The 19318-nt window shown below is 49.2% G+C and overlaps 1 protein-coding gene across 1 annotated transcript in view; it reads left to right on the forward strand.

The window, feature by feature from the left end:
- MAP7D3 (MAP7 domain containing 3) overlaps positions 1 to 19318 on the forward strand; it is a 948456-nt gene that overhangs the window by 679299 nt on the left and 249839 nt on the right. Inside the window, 2 exon segments of the mRNA XM_029607816.1 lie at positions 18845 to 18958; positions 18960 to 19023. Coding sequence (XP_029463676.1) covers positions 18845 to 18958; positions 18960 to 19023 — 178 coding nt within the window.

The raw sequence follows: 19318 nt of genomic DNA on the forward strand, positions 1-19318 counted from the left end.
TCGTCCCGGCCTTTCCAGAAGTTCACAACCCGCCAACCTCAAGTTCAGAAAGCTCAAGCTCCTTCCCATCCTGCTCCTACAACAGGATTTTGACTCACGACTTCAGAGCAAAGGCCATCCTCCATTGCCCAATCTACTTGTGGGCGGCCGCTTATGCCACTTATGCCACTTCTCCACCGAGTGGCTAACTACCGACCGCTAGGTGCAAGCAGTAGTCGCTTAAAGCTACCATCTCAATTTCCTCTCCATTCCGTCGGATACTCCACTCGGCCGGGGTGGACCTCTTCCGACCACTGTCTTCAACTGCAGCAAGAGATATCCTCCCTACTGCAAGCAAATGCCATAGAACCGTTGTTGTTCGTTCTTGTAGAACAAACTGTTGTTCGTTCTACAGCCATACAAGTGCTGAAAGTTATTAACCAAGTCCACCCATGTTCTTGCCTATCCAGTTTGATGTCACCCTTATTCGATGTATCCATTGTTCGATGCATCCATTGTTTAGATGTTATATACATTTTGCTAACCTTGTTCCCGCCTATCCCTGTTTGATGTCACCCTTATTCACCCTTATTCATTGTATCCATTGTTTGATGTAATTTAACCTTGGTTCGATGTAAACCGATGTGATATGTCTATTCATGAACGTTGGTATAGAAAAGTTTCTAAATAAAAATAAATAAATAAATAGAACCGGTTCCTCTTGCCCAAAGAGGACACGGATTCTACTCCTAATACTTTTTAATCCCCAAAAAGGTGGGAGGAATTCACCCAATATTATACCTAAGGGCCTTAAACAAACATCTTTGGAAAGAGAAATTTCGAATGGTAACTTTGGGCTCTTTGCTTCCACTTCTTCAGCAGGGGGATTGGCTTTGCTCTCTAGACCTAAAAGACGCATACATGCACATCGCAATTACCCTGTCTCACAGAAAATACCTCTGCTTCCTTGTCGGGAACCAACATTTCCAATACAAGGTCCTCCCATTCGGCCTAGCGTCAGCCTCTCGGGTGTTCATGAAATGCCTAGCAGTAAGAACATAAGAAAATGCCATACTGGTCAGACCAAGGGTCCATCAAGCCTAGCATCCTGTTTCCAACAGTGGCCAATCCAGGCCATAAGAACCTGGCAAGTACCCAAAAACTAAGTCTATTCCATGTTACCATTGCTAATGGCAGTGGCTATTCTCTAAGTGAACTTAATAGCAGGTAATGGACTTCTCCTCCAAGAACTTATCCAATCCTTTTTTAAACATAGCTATACTAACTGCACTAAACACATCCTCTGGCAACAAATTCCAGAGTTTAATTGTGCGCTGAGTAAAAAATAACTTTCTCCGATTAGTTTTAAATGTGCCCCATGCTAACTTCATGGAGTGCCCCCTAGTCTTTCTACTATCCGAAAGCGTAAATAACCGATTCACATCTACCTGTTCTAGACCTCTCATGATTTTAAACATCTCTATCATATCATATCTGCATACTTAAGACGACTGAGCATTCATGTCGTTGCTGAGAGCTCAGTCATCAAAAGGAGTTCTTCACTCCCTCCACCTTACAGTGCAACTACTACTCTCATTAGGATTTCTAATCAATTATCAGAAATCTCACCTGACGCCATCTCAGTTCCTCTCCTTTATCGGAGCGGATCTCGAAACAATCCAAGCAATAGCTTTTCTTCCCAGGGACTGAGCTCACACACTGGCGTCATTGGCGCAGAACATACGATCTCGTCAAACCACGACGGCTCGTCATCTACTAGTCTTGCTGGGGCATATGGCATCCTCAGTCCATGTAACCCCAATGGCTTGTCTAGCCATGTGAGTAACTCAATGGACATTAAAGTCCCAGTGGTCACAGGCACATGATCCAATGTCCAACATTGTCCACATCACCAGGAGACTTCGTCTCTCACTGGCATGGTGGATCCTGGAGTCCCATTTACTTCAAGGTCTGCCCTTTCAAGCTCCAGAACCTCAAATAATCTTGACGACCGATGCTTCCAATCTAGGTTGGGGAGCACATGTCAACAACCTGCAGACTCAGGGAACCTGGTCAGCAGAGGAGTCGCAACATCAAATAAATTTTCTGGAGCTCCGAGCAATCAGATATGCGCTCTCTGCATTTCGGCACTGTTTGTCCAACAAAACAATCCTGATCCAGACAGACAACCAGGTAGCAATGTAGTACATCAACAAACAAGGAGGAACCGGATCCTACCTCCTTTGTCAGGAAGCAGTACAGATTTGGGCTTTTGCTCCATCCCAGGCTATACTTCTCAGAGCAACCTCCTTGGCAGGTGTGGACAATGTTCTAGCGGACAATCTCAGTCGGGATTTTCAGCCCCACGAGTGGTCCCTCAATCCTGTAGTTGCGGACAGTTTATTCCAGAAATGGGGGGGGGGGGGCACCCATTGACCTATTCGCGTCACCGCAGAATCGCAAGATGGACAACTTCTGCTCTTTCCATCGAAGTCGCAATGTTCCACCTTGGGATGCGTTCGCCCTATCCTGGAGGGAAGGTCTCCTTTATGCCTACCCACCACTTCCTCTCATCAGCAAAACTCTCGTAAAGCTACACATGGACAAGGGTCTAATGATTCTCATAGACCCTACTGGCCACATCAAGCTTGGTTTCCAATCCTTTGGGATTTCTAACTGCGTCCACAGATTCCTCTAGGCTCGGACCCGTCCCTGATATCTCAGAGGAATGGCCAATTGCGCCTCCCCAACCTTGAGGCCCTGTCACTGACAGCTTGGATGTTGAAAGGTTGATCCTTCAGCCTTTCAATCTTTCGGAATCTGTATCTCAGGTCCTTGTAGCTTCACGAAAGCTTTCTACGAGAAAGTCTTATTCAGAATGGAAAAGATTCTCGTTGTGATGCACTTTCAAAGGGTTAGATCCTTTTACCTGCCCCATGAATCAGTTTTTAGACTACCCCTGGCATCTCTCGGAGTCTGGTTTACAAACCTCCTCTATCAGAATGCATGTCAGTGCGGTGGCCGCCTTCCATAAAGGTACAGGTTATGTCTCTATCTCAACCCAGCCCCTGGTGGTGCGCTTTATGAAGGGGTTGCTTCACCTGAAGCCTCCTTTCCGTTCACCGGCCCCATCTTGGGACCTTATTGTGGTTTTGGTGCAGCTCATGAAACCTCCGTTTGAGTCTCTGCATTCCTGCGAGTTGCGGCATATCACTTGGAAGGTCCTTTTCCTTCTGACGTTAATGTCTGCTCGCAGGAGCAGCGAACTGCAGGTGCTGGTTACATACCCTCCTTACACGAAATTTCTTCATGATCGGGTGGTCCTTCGCACTCATCCTAAATTTCTACCGAAAGTAGTATCTGAGTTTCATTTAAATCAATCCATAGTGCTGCCTACTTTCTTTCCAAAGCCCCATTCACTTCCTGCTGAGTGGGCTCTCCATTCCTTGGACTGTAAATGTGCGCTTGCCTTTTATTTGGAACGCACTGCAGGCCATAGGAAATCTACCCAGCTCTTTGTTTCCTTTGATAAACTTAAGCTGGGAACCCCAGTCGGAAAGCATACCCTGTCCTCCTGGTTGGCGGATTGCATTTCCTTCTGCTATCAGCAAGCATGCCTTTCGCTTCAGGACCGAGTTAAAGTGCACTCCATTAGGGCTATGGCAACAATGGTTGCACATCTTCGTTCTGTACCTCTCATTGATATCTGCAAAGCTGCAACCTGGAGTTCTCTTCATACCTTTGCAGCTCACTATTGCATAGACAAGGCTGGTACACAAGATTCTGTCTTTGGACAGTCTGTTGTACGCAATCTATTCTCAACGTAATATCCAACTTCCTTCTACACCCGCTGGGATATTCAGGCTGCCCGTCTACCAAAGAAGCACCCCTGTTGTTGTGCCTGTTGCACGTCTTTGGGTGTTTTCGGTACATGCGCGGGCATCCTCAGCTTGTTATTCACCCACATGTGAGGACTACCATCCTGCTTGTCCTGTGAGAAAGCAGAGTTGCTTATCTGTAACAGGTATTCTCACAGGACAGCAGGATGTTAGTCCTCACGAAACCCACCCGCCACCCCGCGGAGTTGGGTACGCTTGCGATTTATTATGTTATTTTTCGCATGCTCTTTTTTGCTATACATAAGACTGAAGGGAAACCCTGCTGGATGCAGGATTAATGCCATGCTGGGCATGCCCAGTAGTTACCAGTCAAAGTTCTAGAAACTTTGACAAAAGTATTCCGTGATTGGTTCCATCAGATGATGTCACCCACATGTGAGGACTAACATCCTGCTGTCCTGTGATAACACCTGTTACAGGTAAGCAACTTTGCTTTACTAGTTAGCCAGGTATGTACATACATTCTTGTTCACTCACTTGCACAGGCAGCTTCTTCTCTCATTACTCTTTCAGAATTGAGGGTAACTGAGATCTTGTCTTGCTGTATATCTGTACGTCTGAGGTAAATTTCCTCTGTCAAATTCTTTTTCCTGTTCATACCCAGATCAGTCTAGACCCCTGGGTTTTGTCTCCTTTCCAGCAGATGGAGACAGAGAAAGTTGTACTGACACTGACATATAACCTATTGTGCCATCTGTAGTCCCTCAGTATTTCTCTCTCTCCAGCAAATGGTAGAGGTGCTATCCCTGCAGTCTGAGAGAAAAAAAAAAACAGGGAAAAGAGAGAGGAATTCAGGAGATCTTCCCAGGAGGCTGCTAGGGCCTGGTGGGGCTATCCCTCCTGGTATTGAAGAGTACGAGGCGGGGGTCAGGGACCCTTGCCTGGCTCAGTTTTTCGCCACCGGAGGGGTGTACAGCTGGTGGGGCCAGCTCCTTCCTCCCTAGGAGAAGAGTTTGAGACCCGCAGCTCTTCATCCTCAGGAAAGTACCCTTACTTTTTTATTAAAGATTTTTGAGTAAAAAAAATAGAAAGGGAATAAGATATTGTAGGTGAGCGGCAGGGTGCAGCAGTCAGGAAGACTGTGTGGAGCCCTTGAGTTGCTCGCTAGCTGCGGGGAAGGGAGTTCTCTGACGACAGAGCGGGTTGGCTTTGCGGCACTTGTTTCTTCCATGCGGTCGGTGATCGCACTAATGGCGCGCGTGTGGCTTTCCCGCTCTGGTGCTCCCGCTGCCTCTCTGGTGGAGAGGGCGGGTTGGGGTCGGCAGAAGCCGAGTCAGAGTGGCAGTGTACACAGAAGTCAGACGTGGGGAGCCCCTTTGAATTTGGATGCCCCTTCCCCGCCGGGTGCGGGAAAGGTGGCCATGTTGTCAGGACCCCAAGCCCCTCAGGGCTGTTTCAAGGGTGTGATGATCTCCCCCCCCCCCCCCCCCCCCCCCCCATTATCTCCAGTAAGGGCAGGGTTCTGGCAACTGGAGGGGGCCTGATTCTGATGCTGGAGGGGGATCCCTTCCGTGATGGATAAGAACATAAGAAATTGTCATGCTGGGTCAGACCAAGGGTCCATCAAGCCCAGCATCCTGTTTCCAACAGAGGCCAAACCAGGCCACAAGAACCTGGCCATTACCCAAACACTAAGAAGATCCCATGCTACTAATGCAATTAATAGCAGTGGCTCCAACATCACTCTAAGCTTCAACAGCAAGAGGAAATGTGGAAAAAAGGATTTGCACTCCACAAAGCTGGGAGTAGCTGGCTTGTTACGGCGGTTACTACCCCAAACCAAATGTGCCTGATACTTCACTTTCGATGCACATCCAGCATAGCTCTCTGCTCCAACGGCAGGGGAGAAGAAAAACTGATACTTCACGCATACCCAGCATAGCTTCAACGGCAGGGGAGAAGAAAAAAGGATTCACACTCACAAAGCGGGGAGTAGCTGGCTTGTTACGGCGGTTACTACCCCCAAACCAAATGTGCCTGATACTTCACTTTAGATGCATATCCAGCATAGCTCTCTGCTTCAACGGCAGGGGAGAAGAAAAACAACCAATAAGGGCTGTATAACATAGTCTGGGGTTAAAACAAATAAGCATGGGTGTAGCTTGCTTATTGCGGCGGTTACTACCCCTACTACCCCCTAACTAATCAAGCTTGATATTTCACTTGGATGCAGCTCCATCACTGCTCTCTACATTAATGGTGGGGGAGGAAGGGAAATAGAACCAAGAGCTAAAAGAAACAGATAAGTATGAGAGAAAAAATGTGTGAAGCTTGCTGGGCAGAACTGGATGGGCCGTTTGGTCTTCTTCTGCCGTCATTTCTATGTTTCTATGTTTCTAAGTAAATTTGATTAATAGCCGTTAATGGACTTCTCCTCCAAGAACTTATCCAACCTTTTTTGAACCCAGCTACACTGGGTTGTGCGTTGAGTGAAAAAGAATTTTCTCCGATTAGTCATGAGAAGAAAAAAGAAAAACACCAGAAACTGAAAAGAAAACAGCAATGTGAGGGAGAGACCCGATCAGAAGCCCCCCCCCCCCCTCCCGACATCATCTAGGGCAGCTCCGACCGTTGAAAGGCGCCTTGCCACCAGGCGCTGCGTGCCGAAGGGGCACGACAAAGGGGCCCTCCCCTTTGTGCCCACCTTAGTGCAATCCGTAGTGCAAATGCCAGTTAATATCTTTGCAATTGAATATCTCTCCTTTGTTTAATATTCTTCCTGTTATGCCTTTTACTGAATTGTTAAAAATCTTGCATTTTGAGCTTTTGTAAACTGTTATGATGGTTTTACCGAATGATGGTATATAAAACTCAGCAAATAAATAAATGTGCTACTTGCTAACTTCATGTTCCCTGTACGTACCAGGATCAGTCCAGACTGCTGGGTTATGCCTACCCTCCAGCAGATGGAGTCAGAGAAAAGCTGAAAAGCACCCCCTAGAGATATACTGGTGTGCAACCTGCGATCCCTCAGTAATTTCTCTGACTTCAGCAGATTGAGAGGCATAACCTGCGGTCCTGTTCTGGTTCGGTTTGTGGTCCTTGGAATCCCCAGTTTAACCAATTTAATTGGATATACTGGCTAGATAAACTGGTTTCTCCTTTATTGGAGATTCTTTAAAAAAAAAAAAGTAGTCGTTTTGTAGTTTAATGTGTTTGTGTAGTGTTCGCGGCGCAGCGTGCAGGCAAGTGATTTGGCAGGCAGAGAGGGCATTGCCCCGTGACTTACCCGGAGCTAGGGTGTCCCAGTAGCTTGGGGGAGAGCTTACCGGTGGGCTGGTCACCCTCCCCCCACGATTCCAGGGTCTCGTGCTCTGAAGGGGGCTTGAATTTGGTTTTCTCTTTAAAAAAAAAAAAAAAAAAAAAGAGATAAATGCACTTAAGCCCTGTTGGGGACAGGCAGTGTCCTCGCAGTTACAGCCCCGGCCTGCCGCGTTTTATACTGAGGACTCCGGAGGGATGGCTGGCTCACCCGGCGTGCGATCGCTGACAGGGTACTTGCCTGCTTGTTTGTTTTGGCACGTTGTTCCTGCTGCCTGCTTGTTTTGTATTGGCGTGCTTTTCCTGCTGCCAGCCGGTCCCCAGATGCCACGATCTTCGGCCTGCACGGCCTGTGGGGGGTCGGAGGCGCAACTCTCCCAAGAGGGTCTCTGCTCCCGATGTCTTCCCGGGAGTGAGGGACCCTCTCGGAGGTCGAGCGCTGCCCGCAGCGGATCCTCTCTCCCCTTCTCAGCGCGGCAAAAGACAGTTCGGGGTTCCCGAGCTTCAGCCCCGCCTCCCATAGACAGGGGGGCGGCGGCCATCTTGGCCACGCAGCAGGCAGGGGAATCGGCGTCGGAGGAGGAAGTCTCCTCTCCTTCTTCACCACCTGCCTTAACTCCACAGAGCACGCCCAATTCAGAGGCGCTTCGGCCCCCCCTCCCTCCCCCGGCCCCGCGGGGACAGTCTAAAAAGGTCGGTGGTTCCTTTTCTCTCCGCGGTTTGTGCTGTTAATGCACAAAGCCTTTTTAGAGAGGCGGAAGCTGGTGTGATCCCCAGGGCAAGTTAGATATGAGGAAGGCTGGGGCTCGCGGCCCTGTCCGCTGGGGGGTTCCGGAGGCGCCGGACCTCGCTCTGGACTCCCCAGGGGCGCCCGGGTTGGATGTCACTGACGGGCAGGGGGCTGTGGAAGGAGATGACCCCCAGATGCTCAGATTGTTTGATAAGGATGAGTTAAGCTTTTTAATTCTTCATGTCTTGAAGGAGTTGGAAATCACGGCCCCACATCAGGAAGCTGACACGTCCACGGGGGATGTGGAAATTGGTGGGCCTGTGGGCCCCCCCCCCCCCCCCCGCAAACCTTTCCATTCCATCCCAAAGTTTTTCAGATCGTGTCTAAGGAATGGGACCTTCCAGAAGCCTCTGCAAGTTAGCAGGGCTATGGACAAGCTGTATCACCTGCCGGCGGAAACCTTGGATCTTCTCAGAACCCTTCAGTAGATTCGGCGGTCACGGTGTTGTCAACACACTACCAATCCCCGTCACGGGGGGGGATTGCGTTAAGGATCTCCAAGATCGGAAGTTGGAGGATCTTATTGAAGCGCATCTTTGAGGTTGCGGCATTAGGGGTCCGGGCGGCGGCTTGTAGCGGCCTCGTGCAGAGGGCCCAATTTGCGCTGGGTCCAGCAATTGCTTACAACGCAGGAGCTTCCTCCCGGCGAGGCGGAGCAGGCCAACTGCGTGGAGGCTGCGGTCGCCTATACAGCGGACGCTTTGTATGACTTGCTGCGGACCTCGGCTCAAATTATATCGTCTGCGGTTTTCCGCCAGGCGGCTGCTGTGGCTCCGTCGATGGTCGGCGGATGCCTCCTCTAAGGCACGTTTGGGGTTCTTTCCCTTCAAGGGTAAGTTGTTGTTTGGGGACGAGCTGGATCAGCTCATTAAGGACCTAGGGGATAATAAAGTGTCTAAGTTGCCCGAGGATAAGCCCGTCAGTTTCTGTCCTTCGGGAATTCCAGAGCTCATTTTTGGGGTCAGCAGCGGCGGTTCCGCATGGGGAGGGGTGGTTCCTTTTCCCTAAGACAGCAAGCGACAAGGTCCCAATCCTGGACTCCTTCTTTTCACGGCAGACGGCCTCAGCGTTCGGGACCCTCGCAAGGTTTTGTCCCCAACAAGACTTCGCAATGAAGGTGCACAGACCCATTCCTCTCTTCCTTGCATCGGGGGTCGGCTGTCCGACCCCCGATATTTGGGAGGAATGGGTCAAGGTAACTTCAGATCAATGGGTTCTCGATGTCATCCGGCACGGTTACGAGTTGGATTTTGCTCGTCCCCTCTGGGATCTTTTTATGATATCGCCATGCGGTCCTCCAGAAAAGCAGCGGGTTATCGCCCAAACTTTGGACCGATTGCGGACACTGGGGGCGGTATTGCCGGTTCCACCGGCCGAGCACAAGACTGGCCGGTACTCCATATACTTCGTGGTTCCAAAGAAGGAGGGCACGTTCAGGCTGATCTTGGATTTAAAGCTCGTAAACAAGGCTTTGCACGTTCCTCGTTTTCGCATGGAGACGCTACGGTCTGTTATTGCGGCTGTCCACAAGGGAGAATTTTTGGCTTCTTTGGACCTGACCGAGGCGTATCTTCACATAGGAATCCGGGAGCGTCATCAGAGGTACCTGAGGTTCATGGTGTTAGGGAACCATTACCAGTTTTGTGCCCTCCCGTTCGGATTAACGACTGCTCTGAGGGTGTTCACCAAGGTTCTCATGGTCGTAGCAGCTTTTCTACGACGTCAAGGAATACTGGTCCATCCTTATCTCGACGATTGGCTCATCTGGGCGAAGTCAGAAGCATTGTGCAAATGGGCGGTTCGGCTGGTGGTACAGCAACTGCAGGCGTTTGGTTGGGTAGTCAACTTCGCGAAGAGCCGGCTGGAACCGACCCAACAGTTGGAGTTCTTGGGTGCCCGATTCGATACCTTGATGGGCAAGGTTTTTCTGCCACATCAACGTATGATCAATCTGATGGCGCAGGTGCGGAACCTGATGGACCTCCCGGTACCTACGGCCTTGGACTATTTACAGGTCATTGGTCATATGGTATCTACTCTGGAAATGGTGCCGTGGGCTTTTGCGCATATGCGGCCTTTACAAAGAGTGCTTCTTTCTCGTTGGATCCCAGGTTCGAGGCTTACGACATGGAGTTGCCATTGCTGGAGCTGGCCCGTTCCAGTCTCACTTGGTGGCTAATTCCGGACCACCTTCTGCAAGGGGTGGACTTAGAGCCTCCGTCTTGGATAGTAGTGACGACGGATGCCAGCCTCTCCGGCTGGGGGGCGGTTTATCAGTCCCGAGCGGTGCAGGAGACGTGGTCTGCTCACCAAGCCACCTGGTCCATCAATCGACTGGAGACCAGGGCAGTACGACTGGCTTTGCGTCTCCTCTTCCCGATGTTACGCGGTCGGGCAGTGCGAGTTCTGTCGGACAATGCAACCACGGTGGCGTATATCAATCGGCAAGGAGGCACAAGAAGTCGTCCGGTGGCGGACGAGGCGTCGGTGTTGATGGCCTGGGCGGAACGTCATTTGTCCCGCATCGTGGCCACCCATATTGCAGGCGTGGACAACGTACAGGCGGATTACCTCAGTCGGCAACTCCTAGATCCAGGGGAGTGGGAGCTGTCGGCCGAGGCGATATATCTCATCACCCAGCGTTGGGGGGTCCCGCACCTGGACTTGATGGTGACTCGGCTAAATGCAAAGGCGGTGCGGTTCTTCAGCCGAAGGCGGGAGCACGGGTCGGAAGGCGTGGATGCTCTGGTGCTGCCATGGCCTCTTCACATCCTCCTATGTATGTTTCCTCCGTGGCCCCTGGTGGGGAAGGTGTTGAGGCGCATAGAATCCCATCGGGGGCTAGTGATTCTCGTGGCTTCGGAGTGGCCGCGGCGTCCGTGGTTCGCGGATCTTGTCAATCTGGTGGTTGATGGGCCACTACGATTAGGTCATCTTCTGAATCTCCTTCGACAGGGTCTGGTATTTTTCAATCTGGCGGATCGCTTTTGTCTGGCGGCTTGGCTTATGAGCAGAGGCAGTTGAGAAAAAAAGGTTATCCGGACATGGTCATTACCACTCTTCTTTGGGCGTGTAGATTCGACCACGCTTACTGATGCTCGAGTATGGAAGGTGTTTGACTCATGGTGTGGTGTCTTGAAGATCTCGCCACGACGGTCTTCGGTGAGGCATATCCTTACGTTCCTGCAGGAGGGTTTGAAGAAAGGTTTGGCCTATAGTTCGCTTAGAGTTCAGGTAGCAGCTCTGGGTTGCTTGAGAGGTAAGGTCGAAGGGTTCTCTCTTGCAAGTCACCCGGATGTTGCTCGTTTTTTGCCCTTGGCACCCGCCCTCCGGTGTGGGTGCCCTGTCGTTCCTGGAACATGAACCTGGTACTCCATGGTCTCTGTGCGGTACCGTTTGAGCCCATTAAGACGTCCTCGTTGAAGGATTTAACTCTCAAGACGGTGTTCCTAGTGCCCATTTCGTCAGCGCGTCGTGTTTCAGAACTGCAGGCTCTTTCTTGTAGGGAACCGTTCCTGTGGATTTCGGAGTCGGGAGTCTCCTTACGCACGGTACCTTCCTTCTTGCCAAAGGTGGTGTCGGCCTTTCATGTTAATCAGACAGTGGAATTGCCTTCCTTTTCGGAAGAGGAGCTTAGGTCTACGCAAGGTCAAGACTTGAAGCATTTGGATGGTCGTCAGGTACTCCTCAGGTATTTGGAGGTACCTGATGAGTTTCGAAGATCGGATCACCTGTTCGTGTTGTGGAATGGTCCCAAGAAGGGGCTTCAGGCATCCAAGGCGACTATTGCTCGATGGTTGAAGGCCGCAATCGCATCCACATACATTGGATGTGGTAAGGCTGTTCCTGATGGCCTGAAGGCTCACTCTCTATGTACTCAGGCGACTTTGTGGGCTGAAAGCCAGTTTGTGTCTTCACAGGAGATTTGCAGGGCGGCCACTTGGAAATCCTTCAATACATTTGCGAGGCATTATCAGTTGGATGTTCGTGGTCCGTCGTCTGAGTCTTTTGGGAGCAGTGTGATTCGAGCGGGACTCTCGGGGGTCCCACCCCATTTAAGGCGGCTCGGGTACATCCCAGCAGTCTGGACTGATCCTGGTACGTACAGGGAAAGGAAAATTAGTTTCTTACCTGATAATTTTCGTTCCTGTAGTACCAAGGATCAGTCCAGACGCCCGTCCAAGTCTGTTTGCTGAGAGTCCGCTTGTGTTTTTGGTGGCAGTGTTCTGCTCTTACAGGTTTTACTTACAAGCGTTTACACAATCTCACCAGTAAGTTGTTTGAGTTGCATTCTAATCTACTGTGTTTTCTGTCGTTCAAGGGAGTTACCACTTGATCTGGTCAGTGGTTTATAAAAAAAAAAAAAAAAAAAGGCATAAAGGGTTTGTTGGCGGAAGTGTTTATTTAGTTCCTTCTGCTTTGATATCGCATATACTGAGGGATCGCAGTGGCACACCAGTATATCTAGGGGGTGCTTTTCAGCTTTTCTCTGACTCCATCTGCTGGGGGAGGCATAACCCAGCAGTCTGGACTGATCCATGGTACTACAGGAACGAAAATTATCTGGTAAGAAACTAATTTTCCTGAATGCCCCCTAGTCCTTCTATTATTCCAAAGTAAATAACCGATTCACATCTACCCGTTCAAGACCTCTCATAATCTTAAAGACCTCTATCATATCCCCCTTCAGCCGTCTCTTCTCCAAGCTGAACTGCCCTAACCTCTTCAGCCTTTCCTCATAGGGGAGCTGGTCCATCCCCTTTATCATTTTGGTTCCCCTTTTCTGTACCTTCTCCATCAACTATATCTTTTTTGAGATGCGGCGACCAGAATTGTACACAGTATTCCAGGTGCGGTCTCACCATGGAGCGATATACAGGCATTATGACATTTTCTGTTTTATTAACCATTCCTTTCCTATTAATTCCTAACATTCTGTTTGCTTTTTTGACTGCTGCAAACAGAATGCTGGATGGGAGAACCCCCACAATGTTTTCTTCGAAGTTCATCCTCTTTATACATGAGGCATATTTGGCGAGAAAGGCGGCTGGGAGGCAGTCAGACCGGTCTCAAGGGACCTGTGGTCCGCATACTAGCTCTAAAGACTAGGCTGCTCCAAGGCTCCAGTTCCACGGCTGGCACCTAGGGTCCTTGGGATGAGGACAGTCCCGGGCTGTCCAGCTGTGGACTCGGACGATTCAGATGTGGTTCAGCAATTTTCTGCCTCTCCTGATCCAGCAGTGCCTGACAATACCCTGGGTGTACCAGACCCAGACTGAGGATTGAGCCAAGTGCCAGTGGTGTAAGGAAGAGTTATGGCCCTTAATATCTCATGTTCTCGAGAAGCTGGGGATCAAGTTTCCTCAGGAGGAGTCTAATAAGGAGAGAGTGGACTCCAGTCACGGATGGCCTATAGGGTCCGCCGAAAGCCTTCCCTTTTCACAGGTCAATGAAAACGCTGGTGGGCAGGGAGTGGGACACTCAAGATCAGCCGGGCAATGACAAAGTTATATCCGTTGCCTAAGGGCACACATCAGCTGTTGTTGCTCCCTAAGGTGGGCGCATCGGTGTCTGCAGTCACTAAAAAGACAACCATTCCTGTTGCTGATTCAGCGGCATTGAAGGACATTCAGGACAGGATGTTGGAAATTCATCTCAAGAAAATATTTGAGGTTTTTGCGCTTGTCATTTGGGCTGCTGTGTGCAGTAGCTTGATACAGAGCGCCAGTTTACACTGGGTTCAGCAGTTGCAGTCTACGAGGTCGCTTTCGGATCCAAGGCTAAGCAGGCCATCTGTCTGGAGGTGGCTGCAGCTTATGATGCAGATGCCCTATGACCTTATCAGAACTTCTTCAAGAATTATGATGTCTGCGGTTTTAGCCAGACAGCTCTTTTGGTCGAGGAACTGGTTGGCAGATTCTGGTCTAAGTCTCGTTTAGGAGCGTTACCTTTCAAGGGTAAGCTTCTGAATGGAGAAGACTTAGATAAGCTTGTGAAGTGTCTTGATGAGACCAAAAGGAGATATGCCTAAAGGAAGATAAGCCTAAAGGAAGCAATGACTCATTTACAAGGTATTCCCAGTTTCGGACAAACAGAAGGTTTCGTCTGCGTAGGCCCCGGCAGGGGCTCCGAGACAAGGTACCTGGAAGCAGCAATCCTGGAGCCAGTCCTTTCAGGGGGCCATAAAACCAGACAGAGAGGGTCTCGGCCAGGGTTCTGGTAGGGCAAAGTTCTCACAATGAAGCAAGGCCAGTCCACTCCTCTCTTCCTTCTATTGGGGGGCATTTAACGCTGTTTTACGAGGAGTGGACCAAAATCACGACAGACCAGTGGGCCCTCAGCATGATAAGAGTCGGTTATGCCTTAGAATTCTCTTGTCCACTGCGGGACTTGTTCACGGTTTCCCCTTGCACTCCATTCAGCAAGAGAAAGGTGGTCCAAGACACCATGGAGCGGTTGCAGGAGCTGGGGGCCATAGTTCTCGTTCCCTTGGGGGAACAGAGAAAGGGAAGGTATTTCATCTATTTCGTGGTGCCAGAGAAGGAGGGGTCCTTCCACCCAATTTTGGATTTAAAGGTGAATATGGCTCTCAGAGTTCCCCGTTTTCGAATGGAAACTCTGCGGTCGGTGATTGCAGTGGTGCACAAAGAATTCCTGGCCTATCTAGACTTGCCCGAGGCATACCTGCATATTCCAGTGTGCCCGGATCATCAATGGTTTATCACTTCATGATTCTCGGGAAGCATTTTCAGTTTTGTGCTCTGCTGTTCAGTCTGGCGACAGTGCCACTTACCTTTACCAAGGTGGTACTGATGGTGGCAGCGATGCTTAGGAAGAAGGGCATCTTGGTTCATCCATATCTGGACGATTGGCTCATTCGGGCAATGTCGGAAGACCTACTCAGGCGGTGCCTCAGGTTGTACAGCAATTGAGTTCTCTGGGCTGGGTGGTGAATCTGGCAAAGAGTCATCTCACCCATCACAGGTTCTGGAGTTCTTGGGAGCATACTTCGACACTAGGTTAGGGAAGGTTTTTCTTACAGTGTTGCATTCTTAGACTGCAGAAGTAAGTACACAAAGGGCCAGATTTTCAAAGGGGTATGCACGTACCCCCCGAAAACCTGCCCAAAGTTCCCCCTGCGCGCGCCAAGCCTATGTTGAGTAGGCTCGGCAACGCGCACAAGCCCCGGGACGCGCGTAATTCCCGTGGCTTTCCTGGGGGGGGGGCGTGTTGCGGTGGTGTGTCATTTGGGGGCGGGGGCGGGGGCGTTTCGGGGGCGTGGCCAAGGCCTCCGAAATGGCTCCCGGGCCTGGGAATCACGCGCCGGTGGCCAGCCCGGCACGCGCAAGTTACTCCTGCTTCGGGCAGGCGTAACGTGTGCAACAAAGGCTGGAGGGGTGGGTTAGGGAGGAGAAGGTGTGGGGGGTGGAGGGAACGGAGGCAGGCTGTGCGGCTCGGCGCGTGCAGGCTGCCGATTTTGCACAGCCTTGCGCGTGCCGATCCCGGATTTTAACAGATACGCGTGGCTACGCACGTATCTATTATAATCCTGCATACTCTTGTTTGCGCCTGGTGCGCGAACAAAAGTACGCGTGTGCGCAAATTTGTAAAATCTACCCCAAACTGTTGCAGGTGATGGTACCCAGGGTCTGGGATTATCTGCAGGTGTTGGGCTCTATGGCCTCGACATTGGAGCTGGTCCCTTGGGCTTTTGCGCATATGAGACCTCTGCAGAGGTCTCCTTTCCTGTTGGGATCCTTTGTCGGAGCAGTTTCATCTTCCATTGCCGCTTGAGGAGCCTGCCAAGTCTTTCATGGTGGCTTGGTCTGGAGCATCTAAGGCGTGGAGTGGAATTGGAAGTTCCAGACAGGGTGGTAGTTACCACCGATGTCAGTCTTTATGGCTAGGGCGCGTTATGCCAGAATCAGGGACAATGTTCTAAGGAAGAGGCGTCCTGGTTTATCAATTGTTTGGAGACTAGGGTGGTGCGGCTCTCGTTGCTTGTGTTTCTGCCTCTGTTAGGTGGCCGCTCAGTGCGCATCTTGTCTGTCAGTGTGACCATGGTGGCTTATATCAATCGACAAGGGGAAGCTCAGGAGTTGTTTCTCTGGGCAGAGCAGCATCTAGCTTTGCTTGCGGTGTCCCACATTGACGGAGTGGACAAAGTTCAAGCAGTTTTAGTCAGTTACCAGAAACTGGATCCCAGGGAGTGGGAGCTGCCAGGAGAGGCAATAGTACTCCTCTCCTGGACTTGATGGCATCATCAAGGAACGCCAAGGTGTCCCAGTTCTTCAGTTACAGAGCAGAAGGGGTGTATGCCCTGGTTCTGCCTTGGCACCGAGGGATCCTGATTTATGTGTTTCCTCCGTGGCCCCTGATGGGAAAAGTGATACAGCAAATAGAGGCTCATCCCAGGGAAGTGATCCTGGTGGCACCGGAGTGGCCAAGGCACCCGTGGTTCATAGACTGGTCTACCTGGCGGTGGACGCTCTGCTGCAGCTCTCCCATTTGCTGAAGCTTCTTCATCAGGGTCCAATATTTTGGATCGGGTGGATCACTTTTGTCTCGTGGCTTGGCTTTTGAGAGGAGGTGTTTAAGGGAGAAGGGATATCCAGGATGTCATTTTCACCTTGTTGCAGGCTGGAAAGACTTCCACTTCTTTGTGCTATATAAGATCTGGAAAGTCTTCGAGTCCTGATAAACGAGTCAGGGCATAAGATTGATTCTGTGATAGCTCACATCCTGGATTTTTTGCAGAAAGGGTTGGTGACAGGCTTGGCCTTTAAATCTTTTAAGGTTCAGGTTGCGGCCTTGGGTTGGCTTCGTGGCAAGACTCTAGGGTACCATCAAGTTTGGATGAGAACATAGTACAAAACTTCATCTTTTTGAAACTTTCCTCACTCCAAATGACGTAAAGTCTTCACCAAGGTGTACTGTGCTTTTCGTATGTCTCATTCTACATGTGAAACTGGCCCCTATACCCTAAACCACCACTGATACCTCACCTTGACCTATCAGGTGGCCCTCCTATAGATATAAATAGGTGCACACAGTGAGGCCTTCCCCAGAGAGAGTCTCTCTCTCTCTCCTCCACTCTACATATCCCCCCCCCCTCCTCCCCAGCCTGGAAATGGCCAAAATGCAATTACAAAAATCTATTGCGAATTGCGTTATGGCCATTTCACACATATCACATAGCTTAACACCACGGAAAAAGGTATAGTTTTTTCCAGTGTTAAAACCGTGCAATAGCATGCGTTAAGCTATTGCACAGTGCAATATGGCCCCTAATTTAACTAATTCCCACCCAAAACTCCTCCCCGATCCCGGCCTCCTCCCAAAAGAATTTGCATTTGCACCATGCGCTACAGCGTTTTTCGCATGCATTAATGCCATAACACGCTTTGATGCATGACCCTAATAGTTTGCTTCAAATATTGTAAGTTGTTATTTGTTTCAAAGTTAGCTACAACTCGAGTGATAACTAATTTCTCCCAGAAACATTGGATACTAACACATGGCCCTGTGCTCTCAAGCAACAAAATGGACTTTATTAAATCTTGCAAGATTTAATAAAGTCCATTTTATACCGATTCCACCTCTTGTGTTTGTTGCTACCAGCCATCTTGGATCGGTTACTGGTTTGTTTTCTTGGACCTGTGCTCTCAAGGTCATACCTTAAAGGGGCTGATTGGTCCCAACGAATAGGCCCCCCACAAGTATGAAAAGACCCCAAGGTTCTCTGTAAATCCACCATCTTACCCCACCCCTGCTGCCCTGGGAGGTGGCTGAAGTTGTAAAAATAAGTTTTCTTTTTTAAAAACCCCTCTGTGCAGGTCCTGCCCCCAAACCGTACTTTTTGATTAAAAAATAGCCTACCTTCTCAAACCTGGATTTACTAAAGTAGCCCTGGTGGTCTAGTGGGGTTCCCGAGTGCCTCCAATTCTGGAGGTGGCTATTTTCCAAAAGCAGCCCATGCCATTTTGGAAAATGACCACCACTGTGTCTGGAGCTAGGGGTTACTTTGCCCCCTCTGAAATGGGGACAGTTTTTTTGCCATGGGGAGATGTTGGGAGGTTGGGGGTGGGGCCTGTGCCTCGGAGTTTTGAAAACTATATATTTTTTTTTTAATTTATTTATTTATTTTTTTACAACTTCAGCCACCTCCAGGAGTGTGTGTGTGTGTGTGGGGGGGGGGGGGGGTTACATTGTACAGGGGGGTTCTACACTTTTTGCAAAATTGGGACTTAGTTGGCACTGATTGCATCCCTTAAGAAATGGCACAGAATTTGTGGGGTAGTAAAGTTGTGGTATTTTTCCCAGCAGTAATACTGCAGAGTTACTAAGCTGCAGTTCCAAGTACTACAGTTAATAAACCCTGCAGTATTTTCCCAAATACCGTGGTTTTGTAAATAATGCCTTTAGCCAGGTAAATGCCGATATTAAAATTCTTTTAAATAAATAAAAATTAAGCATTTTCTGGCTAAGTGAGCTGAATAACTTTAGGATTGCATGAAAGAAGTTGTAAAATTAGCTAGATAAAATTATCCAAATAACATTGACTTAGTGGGGTATATTCAGTGGCACTACTGAATATTCAAGCATAGGTTAGCCAGATTCCCTGCAGCTGAATATTGACCTAGTATTTCAATTTTGAAGGACAAAGGGCATAGGAATATTGATGCTTTTAGATTTGAAGCTTTTCTTGTTTAGTTTTCTAGTGAATCTGATTACAGTATAGTATCAAGATTTTAGGGTTTTTATTCCTATTCTTTAAATTAGCACTGTTAAAATTTGTTCTTTGTGGCATATTCATTGCAAAATAACTTTCAAAGATTGTGTTGAATTTTTGATTAAGATAAGAAATATCTATAAAATACACTGTATATAATAAATTATTTGGCTACACAAATAGGATCAGAAAAGAAGAAATGGCTAAAAAAGCAGCAGAAGAAAGGGCTCAAAGGGAGGATGAGGCACGCAAGCTAGAGGAAAAAAGAAAACTTAAAGAAGAGGAGGAACAAAAAAAGCAGAAGAGAGAGAGTTCTCCGAGAACTGGAAGAACAAGAACGCCTTGCAGAGCTTCAACAACAGGTTTGCTTAAATCTGGAATATGCATTTTGTAGGTGCTCTAAAGATAGTAGAAGTCCATATTTAGCCTGTTCTGTACATACCCCAAATAAGTCTAGACAAGTGGGTTTTTACATCCCTACCAGTAGATGGAGGCAGAGAAAATCTTTTCAGACACTGCTGTATAACTGAAAGTGCTACCTGCATGCTTTCAGTATTTATCTGTCTCCAGCAGATGGTAGCGGTGCACAACTGCAGTCTGGAGTTTTAAAATAAAGAAAGCCAATAAGGAAGAAGACTGTGCTCCTTAAGGTGCTAA

This window comes from Rhinatrema bivittatum, chromosome 6 (assembly GCF_901001135.1).
Source record: "Rhinatrema bivittatum chromosome 6, aRhiBiv1.1, whole genome shotgun sequence".
Taxonomy (NCBI): Eukaryota; Metazoa; Chordata; class Amphibia; order Gymnophiona; family Rhinatrematidae; genus Rhinatrema; species Rhinatrema bivittatum.